At 39.6% G+C, this 13,146-nt stretch overlaps 1 protein-coding gene across 17 annotated transcripts in view; it reads right to left on the bottom strand.

Annotated features, from left to right (window-relative positions):
* SLC8A1 (solute carrier family 8 member A1) overlaps window positions 1-13,146 on the bottom strand; it is a 493,745-nt gene that overhangs the window by 22,358 nt on the left and 458,241 nt on the right. For all 17 annotated transcript variants that reach the window (NM_001032861.1, XM_015112192.3, XM_015112211.3 and 14 more), the window contains 1 exon segment: window positions 4,735-5,010. In NM_001032861.1, the coding sequence (NP_001028033.1) occupies window positions 4,735-5,010 (276 nt within the window).

The following is a 13,146-nucleotide window of genomic DNA, read 5'->3' as shown; positions in this document are numbered from 1 at the left end:
CTTCAATTCTTAATTGTCTCTAGAAGATATTAGGAAGAAAGCAATCTGATTGAACTAACTTGTACTAATGTGTAAATGACTGATTTGTACATTTATTTATGTATACAACCCACAGACATACACACATACACAATTCTGTGTTAGGCACCATTCTAAGTGCTAGAGAAAAGAACAAGGTTTCTCTTCTCATGAAGCTTACATTTTAGTGGACAGAGTTAGAAAATGGTAACATTCAAAAATAAATAAAATCTACAAAGTAATACACATATAAAATAGAGTGAAATAGTACATAAGAATGGGTTGACTACTTCACAGTTGGTGACTATAAAAGGCCTCTTTAAAGATTACATTTAAGACAAGATGTAATTGAAGACAAAGAGTCAGTCTTGTTTAAATGAAGGGGATATGAGACAGCTAGTGCAATACAAAGAAAGGAATGAGCTTGGTGTGTGGATAGAAAAAAAGGCCCACGGGCCCAAAGAACAGCAGGCAAGGAGGAGAACAGAGTGGAAAGATAGGCAGGGGCCAAATCATGTTGGTCTTGGTAAGACAGAGTGATGCCTTTCAGAGTTTATCCTAAGTTAAATAAGAAGCCATTGGAAGATTGTAAGCTGTAGTGTGGCCTGATTTACTGCTTAAAATGATCTCTAGCAGAAGCAGGGAGACGGAGAGAAGGCTACTGCAGAGATCTGGGTGAGAGAGGATGCCTGTGTAGACTAGGATGGTGGTGGTAGAGACACAGCTAGATGGGCTCAATCAAGACACACTTTAAAGGAAAGTCAGCCAGGTGCAGTGGCTCACTCCTATAATTCCAGCACTTTGGAAGGCTGAGGCGGGGGTGGGGGAGATCACCTAAGCTCAAGAGTTTGAGACCAGCCTGACCAATATGATGAAACCCTGTCTCTACTAAAAATACAAAAATTAGCTAGGCATGGTGGCACGCACCTGTAGTCCCTGCTACTCGGGAGGCGAGGCAGGAGAATTGCTTGAACCTGAGAGGCAGAGGTTGCAGTGAGCCAAGATCGTGCCACTGCACTCCAGCCTGGGTGACAGAGCAAGGTTCCATCTCAAAAAAAATAAAATAAATAAAATCAAAGGAAAGATCTGCAGGACCTTTGACCATGGTGAGGAGGAAAAAGGAATCAAGGATATCTGGATGGATGATGACTTGTTCTCCTGAGAAAGGCAAGATACAGAAAGAGTAGGATTGGTTAAAGGATAAGGCCACTGGGCAGTAGAAATCAACAATTCTGTTTTAGATACAGTAATTCTGAGCTACAAATTATATGTCTAGCATCAGTACAGGGCAGGCAGCTAGTATATGAATCTAGCACTTAGGGGAAAATTGAGGCTGGGGATATACATTTGGCAGTCATTGGCATACAGATGTCATTTACACCATAGAGACCGATGTCAAGGAAGTGAGCATGGACCAAGATGAGAAGAAGGATGGAGACCAGTCTTGGGCTTACTCCAACATTTAAAGGTGGGAAGAGGCTATTTGGGAAGCCTCTTCCTCCAGACAGATAAGTGAAAAATAGTGATTCGGGAAGAGGAGGCCCTTTCTCTATTCACAGGCACGGGTCTTCAAGCTCTTGCCGAAATACCTAACAGTGAGGGTAAGTGAAGACCTTTATGAATCCTTCTCTGCTAGTAGATTATGAGCATTTGCTACTAGCTGGTACAAGGAAGAAGCCTTATCTCACATGAAAATTGATAAGCTTTCCCCCATACATTTTGAATGGTATGGCAAAAACACTTTTGATGAGATACGTAGATATTAAATCCTGCCTTGAGGCAGGAGGACTAACAGGAAAGTTTTCAATGTCCGTCTGGCAATTAGAATCTAAGAATCCAAAAGTCTAACCTAGAAAGAAGCAGCAGAATATCAGACACTAAGAAGGGGCCCTTCTGTTTCAGGAAAAGTGCCAAAACATCTGCCTAGAGAAAACGCTGGGCCCCAGGACCACTGCTGACTAAATAGTAGGCTATAAGTGAAGGGAATTATTTTTCTTTATTCTTCTGCCTGCAGCAACTGGGCTTTGTCATCTAGAAACAATAGCATCATTTTTCTTAGGAGACACGATATACAATAAAACATCGCTGTGAATCAGCAGGGTTGAAAAAGTCAGAAATACGATGTTCATCCAACAGCCTGTTCAATTTTCAGTTTTTGGAAAAAATGTTTATATAGATATGATTATCTGAGATTACCTCTGAATATATTGTTTGGGGAGCTTGCTGCACAGTTAATATTTAGCAAATTATGGAATTCTCTCAATAACAGAGCAAAGAAATCTGTGTCCCGATGGAAAGCATTTATGGCAGTGTAAGGAAACTGTTTCAACAATGAATGATTCTGCTGTATTTTCCCCAAACAGATTTTCTTACCTCTTGATGTCTCCACCTGGGTTGTAAGTAAGTTTTAAGTGGCAGAACAAGTGACTCCTCCAAACATTAAAGTTTGCTGTAATCCATAATTCATGTTATAGGGAAAAATCAATTTTAATCATAAGGCTGCCACCATTTTCAAGAGTTTCTTAAGAAAGACACAGAGGCCTTTTGGAAGACTGACATTTAGAAAAAGCCAGCTTGAGGGTATTGGATAAGAGGTATTGGGGAATAAGAAACATTTTCAGGAACAAGGATTTCAGATAGGAAAAGCATTTTTTAAATCCTTTTGAGAACGAGATGTATTTGGTTGGACAAACTGCTGATTTTGGACAATTGTTATGAGAGACATAATTTTTGCCTTTATGATCATTATTTGCACATATTCTCCTCAGGGACTAAACTCATGACCAACAGTGTGTGCTAACTTGGATACAATGTGATTCAGTGACTTAAACCTTAGGAAAAGTGGACTCCAACATATTTTCCTATAATTACCTCAGATAGAAGCAATGGATAACCACAATGTTTATTCCTTTGGTTTTATATATAGTCTCTAATCAAAACACCTTAAGAATATTTTAAGTTTTTCTTTCTGCTTGGTAAATTTCTGGTAATTCTGGAAAAAGATGCAAAGAAAAGAACCAATATGGAACTGCTGGAATGTAGTTGGGATTGAGAGGGAGTCTGCTCTCCTCTAAGGATCAAGGGTCAACTGAAAAACCTCAAACAGCCCTGCTTGCTAAGGTGAAAGTAAGAGAACCCTCTAGGTCTCCTAGCTCCTCCATTCCCTCAGTTGGTTACCAGAAGCATGTGGATTCTTTAATCAGAACCCCCAGGCAGGCAGTCGGTTAGTTGCATAACACCATGCCTTATGGCTGACCAGTACAAATCGGAATACTTCATCCATGGTTAATGAATGAAGTGTCCAGATTTATACTGTTCAGATCATCCTAAATTATTCAATATAAACAATCACTGGAAATACAATTGTATTAATTTTTTTCTATGTCCCATATGCTTTACTAGATGCGTAATTTGCAGGTATTTTTTCCAATCTTGATCATAATTCTGCATGTTAAGTATGATTATCTCTGTTTTGCAAATGAAGAAACTGAGGCTCAGGGAGGTTAAGTAACTTGGCCATAGTCACTGAGACAATAAATAGCAGCCTGAAGAAGAATAATGAATTTGAGTAGAAAGAAACACATGATTTAAACTGTAGCTGTTTTCAGACTCAAACCAAAAGTCAGGCTTGCCAACTATGGCAAATTTTAGTAGAAAACAAAGTGACTATGTCAGGACTGTGGGAAATATGGAAAGTGGACAGTGAATAGCACCATTAGCACAGCTGTATTTGCTTCTACTCTTGCCTTTTTCCAAGTCTACTGTAACGCTTGTCGTTGGCCTGGTATTTAGTTAAGAACGTGGGTATTGTTGCTCAAAGTAAAGCCTATATATCTGTCAAGATGCTAATTAGTGCTGGAGAGTAGATCCAGAGTTTCAGTTACAATAAGTTCTGGTGTGTACCAGAGTCACTTGTGAGCTTTATAACCCACATTCCTGGGCCCTGTCACTCCTAGATCTTCCATAGGTTGTTGATGGTTTTCAGCCATTTGTATTTCTTAACAAGCTCTCAGGTAATTCTGATCACCACCAAAGTTTGAAAATTATTGCTATCAATGCTGTTTGGGAGGATGATGTCTTACTCAGAAATCTGAGTGAACACAATAAACTACAGTTGTAGGTCAGAAGAAGAATTCAGCTTGTAAGGAATGCATGAAGGGATGTTCATGAAATATACATTTGGCCTGTCCACTTTTGTCAGGATTACTTTTTTCCTGTCTTGATCAATGTTTACCTTCTCTTTCCTCTTATTAATATTTGGGTCAAGAGAATATCAGGTCTCCAGTAAGTACATTTTCCTAGTTACCTAAATGAATACAGTTTCATAGAGATCACTAAAATGTTACCAAGTATATAAAAGACAGAAATTTGGTTCTTAAAGCTGACTCTATATTTTTGTCTTTTCAAATGTGCTCATTGCAATGGGAAGCTGATCTGAAAATCTATCCATCAAACCAATCTGGTCTCTTACAGGCCATGGAGACCCTCTGGGGATCTGGGAATGCTTTCCTGTCATGGCAATGACGCTGACTGGCTTCTGAACCTTGAGAAGGGCCATGACAATGTTCCAGCAGTGACATTGTTTATACCTCTGGGCTCTTGTCCTTCATAGGTCTTGGTTTGTTATCACAGCCCTTGAAATTGTAGGAAAGAAAGCATCAAGAAGGCAAATGAACTTCTGCTACTGGGGGAATTATACATGAAAGTAATTTCTACCTGGCACTGATGTTCCAAGTGCGACAAACACGACTGCAGTCACAGAATCTTTCAGGCCAATGGTGCAGCCAAAGTGGGAAGCCAGGTCTCCAATGAAAGCTGTCAGTAGGCCAATCATGAGGATGGAGACAATGAAACATGCCCAGCCATTCCAGTATTCAGTAGGGGGGACGAAGGCAAAGAGGACCTTCCAGAACACAGTCAGAAAGTGCATCACGTAATCGAAACAGGAGGGCAGCTTCTCTTCCCCACATTCGTCGTCATCGTCATCTTCCCCTAGAGAGAACGGAAGGAAGCACATTTCATCACAACCTGTGCTACCGGGTCTTCCTCTCTCTCAATCTCTCCTGTCTAGCCCAGTCATCCCTCAACTCTACGTGGCAGGAGGCCATGAGAGGTGGGTGAAGTTTAGGGTCTTCCAAGAGTTAATCATAACTAACGAATTAATTATCAAGACACTGAAATACCTCTTACTGTGGCTCATTGGTCGATGGCAAAAAAACTTAACCCCTACCCAGTTCTGCTTCCGTGCAATCAACACACCCTTTCTACTTTCACATCTGGTGAGACTTGTCACTCAGAGAAATGAAAATGATTTCTTGCAAAAGGTTGGCAAGCCCTGTGTCAGCCTGAGAAAGAACGCTCTTTTGAAGAAAGACAACTGTAGATGGAGTTCTACCATGGTTCTTTTCTTGCAACTTGAAGTTCAACTCTAGGTTATATAATCACCTACAGGATAATCACAGGGCCGTTAATCGTGGCTCTAAGCTTTGCATATTTCTCCAGCATCATCTCCTGTAACTATTTCAAACTCAAGCCTTGGAATTACTTGCCAAATAATTATATGCCAATAAATGAAATTTATTTGCATTTTTCCAAACCAGATACACTTTCTCCTACTTTTGTTCTTTAGAGCTAAATGTGCTTGGCATATCCTAATTGCTCCACCCTTATCCTTCCTCACCCATCCTTTAAGACTCACTTCCTCTGTGATGCACTCTCTGACCTCCCCCGAAACCCATTCTGGGAACTGCTTCTCAGAGGAACCTCCCAACACTTGTAACTCTGGATCAGTGGTCCTCAGAGTGTGCTTCCTGAGCAGGTGGCACAGAGAACGTGTTAGAAATTCAAATTATCAGTCCCACTGAATCAGAAATTGGGGGGAGGGAGTGGACAGCAAGCTGGGCTTGAACAAGCCCTCCATGTGACACTGACACATGTCCAAGTTTGAGAACTGCTTTTCTAAATTGTACATGTTCATGTCCCTCTCTCCTCCAGTTGACTGAGAACCCTTCCAGGTCAGGAATTCATGCATCTTTGTATCCCTGGTGTTTGGTACCATCTCCAGCATGTAAAGTAAGGTGGTTAAGTATGTGGTAAATGAAGGAATGCATGCAGAAATTTCTTTATTATTATTATTATTATTTAAGTTCTAGGGTACATGTGCATAACGTGCAGATTTGTTACATATGTATACTTGTGCCATGTTGGTGTGCTGCACCCAGAAATTTCTATTGACTTTATATAACTATGCAATTACGTAAATATATATATATATCTCACAATTTTGCCAATTAAGTCATACTATCAACATACAAAGAAATGCACAAAGCGTAATATTTAAAAGAACTAGAAAATCGATAATAGTATCCTAAAATGGAGATTTCACTTATAATGTGAAAGTAATGTCCATTGACATGTTTTAAAATGAGGATATTGAAAGTCATCTTTTCTTGAAGTGGTGGCAAATACATGTGTTATGTGGCCATTTTGGAAAGAAGAACATCTCCTTGAAGTCTTTGTTCACCCGTTCCAACCTTGTCATCAGGGTGCTACTTTACTTGGTCCCACTAGTGCAGCTGGCAGTAGGTGGGGCTGCAATTTTGACCTGAGACGGCCAGCATAGAGCACCTGTGTGTGGTCTTCATGAGACACTCTGTGGTGGGCAAGCCATTGGGTGCAGATGATGATTGAGAAAACCCTCTGAAAGCACAAGAGATTTAAGGGAAAAACACCTCTCAGAAAACATATAAAGAGGAATGTCTGGATTTGTCTTCTGTCATTTTACAGGAAAAGAGAAGAGGCAATGGCCTGCTCTTCCGTGAGCACATGGTTGGAATTATATAAATACACTTTGGGGGTCTGTGAAGAAAGCAGCCTCATCGTTGAGGCTTTAGATAAACTGCTGGGAGAATCCGCTGCGGATGAGTGGAACTGCCTCTGCAGAACTGCCCAGTGAGGAGCTTGAGTTAGGTCAGCTCATCAGAATGTTTGTGAGTGTAAAAGCATTGCCGACCATTCCCTCTGCTGTTCATGCAGTATTTATTATATCAACTTTGCCTGGAAGCAGAAGATCCTTTTTAATAAAAACACCTGGGATGGGCTGCACTGTGCCTCCCCAGAATTCGTATGTTAAAGCTCTAACTGCCAGCACCTCAGAATGTGACCTTATTTGGAAACAGGGCCTTTAAAAAGGTAATTAAGTGAAAATGGAGCCATTAGGGTGAGTTCTAATCCAATATGACTGGTGTCCTTATAATAAGAGGAAATCGGGATGCGCGAGAGACACCAGGGATGTGCGTGCACAGAGAAAAGACCATGTGAGTGTTCAGTGAGAAGACAGACATTTACCAGCCAAGGAGATTGGTCTCAGGAGAAACCAAACCTGCCAACACCTTGATCTCGGATTTTCAGTTCCCAGAACTGCCAGAAAAGACATTTCTGTTATTCAAACCACCCAGTCTGTGGTATTTATTACAGCAGCCCTAGAAAACTACAACAGCCCTTCGGAAGCCTCCCTATGTCATGACACGGAAATGTAGGAACAACTACTGAGCGTTTCTATTACCTACTCTTCTTGTTTTTGTTTGTTTCTTTATACATTGCTTCTTTTTTCCTCCTTTTACTTTTCTTCCCACTTCTCTTTTACCCTACGCTTTAGCTCCAGGTAGAACTTCATGTGAGAGAAGAAATTTTCAGGGTTTATTTGAAGGAGGAAGGAAGAAGAAAGCCACATTAATACATTCCCATTCCCAGCCTCTCCTCTTACCCACTCCCCATTCCAACCGGGGCTGGGAAGGGTACCTACACTCAGAAAAGTTGAGAAAAAACACTAGGTTTTCTAGTTGTATTTATTTTGGATCACATCCTTTTTAATTTCTATATTTGTGAACATTTTATAATTTGACAGTGCATATGAATAAAATGCTTTGGAAAACATTTTAATCAATCATTCACAGAAACATGAACTATGCTGCGTTTTCTCCACAGAATTACTTAATTTGGGGCATCTAAATCTCTTAGTTTGGAGATGAGCAAGAAAACACATAATGAAGCTTCTCAGAAGACATGTCACTTGTAACTTGAGAGTTGACATTATATTTGTCTTCAAGATGGAAATAACACCTTTCCCATGAGAGATGTACACAGGAATAATTAGATCATCTTTGTAAAGTGTCTGAGAACATTTCAAGGTAATGATTATCATGGTAGTTATCATTATTTCCCTCCATTTAAGATTGTTACTGTGTTTCTCCAAAATTATTTGTTTAGTCAACATGCTGGGTCCTAAGGTTACATTCTAGGTTTTTAAAAACAAAAATTAATTTTGCCCTCTGAAATTACCTTCATGATCAGTTAATGCAAAATGTGTGTGTGTGTGTGTGTGTGTGTGTGTGTGTGTGTGACAGAGAGAGAGCGAGTTCTTCCTGTAGGCTTCCAATATCACAAAGAATCTTACATGTTTTAATGCGTAAGTCTGGAATGGGAAGCCCATCTGCTTTTATAACATTTGAAAGGAAAAGTGGCCTCCCATCCTTTTCTCCCAGTGAGATTCTCTGGGATCTCACTGCTCTTTATAAATTTTAATCTCCAACTCAGACATCACTTAAATATTAAAAATGACCACGGACTGCCATGCATGGTGCACAACTACCCTGTCTTGGGAAAGGACAAAGAAATATTATGTTCATCCATCACCATCTGGACTACACTTAAAAGTCTGTTCTTTCTTTGGGAAGAGTAGTGAAACATTAAAAAATCCTAGGAGCATCTTTTATGTGACAGCAAAGATGATGGTAGTATGCCTGTTCTGTGGTTGTGGATGTTCACCAGCCTAGGGTTCCTGGAGGCTACGTAATTCTTCCAAGTCCCTTCTCTGTGTTAGAAAAGAAAGACACGTTGGTGGGTTTGCTTTTACAGAATATCGAGTAAATTCCTCATATCTCAGAATCTTTCTTTTCAGCTAATGGAAAATAACCTATATTTGATTAATCCTTCCTAGTGCCTTTTAAATGGCTTCCCTGATACACATGGGACTTTTAAAATATAACTACAAAAATAACCAAATCATTAAAAATGCAGATAGTGCACAGGGCGTCAGTTCAGCTATTGATGTAATAGTACTTGCACCGTTCCAGTTCGGAAGCATGAGAGCAACGGCATCATCAGCATGACTGACCGTGAAAGACAAACCCCTGGGCTTGGCACATATCTTTTAAAGTAAACAGGGGTTTCTTTACATCTCTGTCTCTACCTGCTCAGGGCTTGGATTCAGGGAGAGCTCTGAGAACCAGAAAAAGAGACTGCTGGAAGGTAATGGACACTTGGGTCAGAAGGCTTAAGTCTCTATAGTTCTGACAGCTTGTTTTGGGGCAAGACACTTAAATTTCCCGAGCCTCAGTTGCTCACCTGTCAAATGAGTTTCCTAACTCCCACCTTCCAGAGCTGTTGTGGGGACTGGAAGAAGAAATGCTCAAGTCCTTTATAAAATGGTATGCCTCTTTATAGACAAATGTGCCATATTCCATTATTGTTACTTGTCTGAAGGAAGGCAGTAAATCAATACAATGTGAGTATCCTGATTTCACTGAATCTATATTCTGTTCGAATGAGCCATTATCATTCATTTCCCCAAGCTGCTTGCTTTTAAGAAAAGAAAGAAAGAAAAACAGGAAGGGAACCTGGTGGGGTGTCTCTTAAGTGACAGGCACTGAGCTAAATTCTTTCACATACCTGATCTTATTTCATCCTTAAAATAACCCTACAACGTGGGCATTATTAATCCCATTATACATATGAAGATTCTGAAGTTCAGAGAATTTATGTGACTTGCTAAAATAATCTCACATAGAATTTAAGTGACTGACTTGACATTTGCTCTAACAGTCCAGGGAAAATTTTACTATAGAAAATGCCTCATGGAAGAAAGTTGGGGAGTTTAGTATCACATATTGATTCAAAGTTTGAGTCAGAGTTTTTTTAATGCCTGGTGTTATACAGATACAATGGTACCTTTTTTTTTTTTTCTAGGAATGTGAAAATATGAGGTGCCATAATTAGTATTTGTATTCTAATACTTTCTAGATATGATTTTTTGGGTGGTTTATTTCTTTGGCAGAGCCAGCCATAAGCTCTTTCTCAGATCCCTGGGGACCAAGAAAACATGGGAAATTAAAAGATCAGGTAAAAGCAGGGGATCGTGGTGTGACTGTTTTGGAACCTCTATTTTTTCTATTTAAACATTTGTTTAAAATTGTATCCTATACATTTGAGATTAACAATGTCATGTTATGGGATATATTTAGATAGTAAAATTATTATAGGGAGGCAAATTAACATCTATCATCTCATCTAGGTACTTTTTCCTGTGACAAGAGCAGTCGAAGTCTACTTATTTAACAAACATTTCTAATACAATTTCATTAGCTTTAGTCCCCATGTGGTCCATTCCATCTCTAAACATGTTCATCCTTCCTATCTGCTATTTTGTGTCCTATGACCTATGATTCTCATTGCCTCCGGGAACACTTGCCCACAGTAAGATGGTAACCACTGCTTCATTCTCTATCTCGGTGTATTTGAGCTCTTTTCAAACATACATATTCCACATACAAGTGAGACCATGCAATATTTTTCTTTCTGTGTCTGGCTTATTTCACTTGGCATAATGTCCTCCAGGCCCATCCATGTTGTGGCAAGTGGCAGAATCTCCTTTGTTAAGGTTGAATCATAAGGAATCTCTCCCTTAGAGTATGACAAGTTCTTACTTCCGTTTCTGGTTGCCAAAGGTCAACCATCCAGTTCTGAATCAACATCCTGGTTTGTCTCTAGCTTATCACCCTTGAATTTGGGAAAGTGGCCTGAATCCTCACAAGTCTGTATGTAAAGCAGTCTGGAAAATGTATGCTGCTGTTCATCTGTGGATGTGTCTGACTTGCAGTTCTTTCCGGGCACTCAATAGGCTTTATCCTCCAGAATTATGACTTTTTTTGCAACCTGACATACAGTAATTACAAATCAAATTCTACTCTCCTGTTATATATTTCTGTTTCTCTTTGCTTTAAAGGTTCTGAGAGAATCATAAAGTATAAACGATGAAAGACCTTAGCAATCAGCTAAGAAAAATAAAACTGAGAATGGTGATTCAGTTGATACATTTTTGTTCCCTAGTTTGCATCTGTGTATATCTGTTGTGTATGTGTGAGAAACTGTGCATGCATGTGACACCATAAGGGCCAGCGGTTTTTACTGTTTTGCCCATAAAATGATCTGAAACTTCTTTTCTCTTTCTTTTCCCTTTTACATGCTTTTACCTTATGTCTAGTGAGAAAACAATTATCATCTCTTCCCACTCTTAATGGCCTCTGCCACTAAATTCAGTAACACAAAGATTCCCAAACAAGAGTTTATCTCTTTTTTTTTTTTTTTTTTTTTTTTTGGTATTTTGGAGATGTGCAATAAACATTTCTCTATAACTTAATTGGTGGGAAGTACTTAGCATATTCTCTGATGCAAAGTAGATGATGTAAACAACTTTTCTTCTAAGTATATTGAAAGACACTTCCTATCAAAGACAGCTCAAAAAACAATTGGTTTGAATTCCTAGATCTATGAGTTGCCAGTGCACAGAAGAAAATGTAGGCATTTTCTTCTACCAACTGAAACGTGGGTTTTAGAAAATACCTGAACTTAAAGCTTCAGGAGGCTTTTGGACTATGCCAAGGTCAACCCCTGCTTAATGTGAATTTCTTTAAAAATTCTCTGCCAAATGGTTACTTATGCCACTTCTGAGAGTTTCGGCTATTAGGGAACTCATAATCTCAATCCAGGTTTAGAGTCTCTGGCAGTCAGCTTGGGCGGTTAGGTTCTACTCATTTGTCCAGGCCCCATTCCCTAGGCCAGTGGTCCCCAAACTTCTTGGCACCGGTGACTGGTTTTCTGGAAGACAATTCTGATGGTTTCGGGGTGATTCAAGTGCATTACATGTACTGTGCACTTTATTTCTATTATTATTATGTACTCACCATAATGTGGAATCAGTGGGAACCTGGAGCTTGTTTTCTGGCAACTGGATGGTCCCATCTTTTGGTGATGGGAGACAGTGAAAGTTCATCAGGCATTAGAGTCTCATAAGGAGTGCACAACCTAGATCCCTCGCATTGGATATCAATACTATTGTACATAAAATCTGGGTATTTGTAACTTGGACTACTGGACTGTTCTTGAATGGAGAAGACACTATACAGGCTCCATTAGCCATCCCTACCTGCTTCTTCCAAGCCACAGCTAATCTGTGGGCCATCCTGCTACTACTTAAGGGGTTTGGGCCAGGTGATGTGTGACAGTATTGGAAAGGGCCTCAAGAAGGCAACTCACTGTCTATTAATAACTTTTAAACCTGGCTGAAATGAATGAATATCTAGATGAAATCATCCACGAAGAACAGAATGCTTACCAGCTTAAGCCATTATGGTCTTTGCTGGGATGGTAACATAGCACAAGAAATATTTAATGTGACAGAAATATTTCTCAGCAAATGTAGCCACTGTCAAAATGAAAAATGGATTCACTAAGGAGTTCCAGCTCCATGCAAGTTTGATTATTACCAAAATGAATCTGTTTAAAGCTGAAAACTGATTGGTGTCTCTTGTTCCTAAAAAAATTCCGCTATATGAATTGAATGTTCCTAATTAATTACAGTTTAACATAATTAGTCATGTGTGTTTTTGCCCCAAGCTTGGTTGTTTATAAAATAACTCCACGTTAGGGTAAGAATCTTATCTTGAAATTCAGAGTGTTCTCTTACCCTTTACTAATTGTAGGATTGACAGAATTCCAAGCTCCTGAAATAGAGAAACATTCCCTGTATACTTGAATAGCTAAGAAACAAGGCTTTGTCGAGTAGAATTGATACTCAGCAAGTATAGATACCACCTGCCAGTTTAGATGGTTTAGTTACAGTGGGTAGTATGTGGGCACACCAGGTTCTAAGACTGGCCTGAGGACTCTGATAACACTTCGTAAATATCAGCAGCTGTGTCTAAATTAGCCTCCTGTAGTGTGGGAAGTTGAGTCTTGAAGCAACTGTTTGGGCAGTGATAACCCTGTAATTTTCAACAAACATATAAATGT

Source organism: Macaca mulatta, chromosome 13 (genome assembly GCF_049350105.2).
Source record: "Macaca mulatta isolate MMU2019108-1 chromosome 13, T2T-MMU8v2.0, whole genome shotgun sequence".
In the NCBI taxonomy this organism is placed as follows: Eukaryota; Metazoa; Chordata; class Mammalia; order Primates; family Cercopithecidae; genus Macaca; species Macaca mulatta.
Note: the sequence above shows the minus strand (reverse complement) of the source record. Positions and strands in the feature narration are given on the sequence as shown.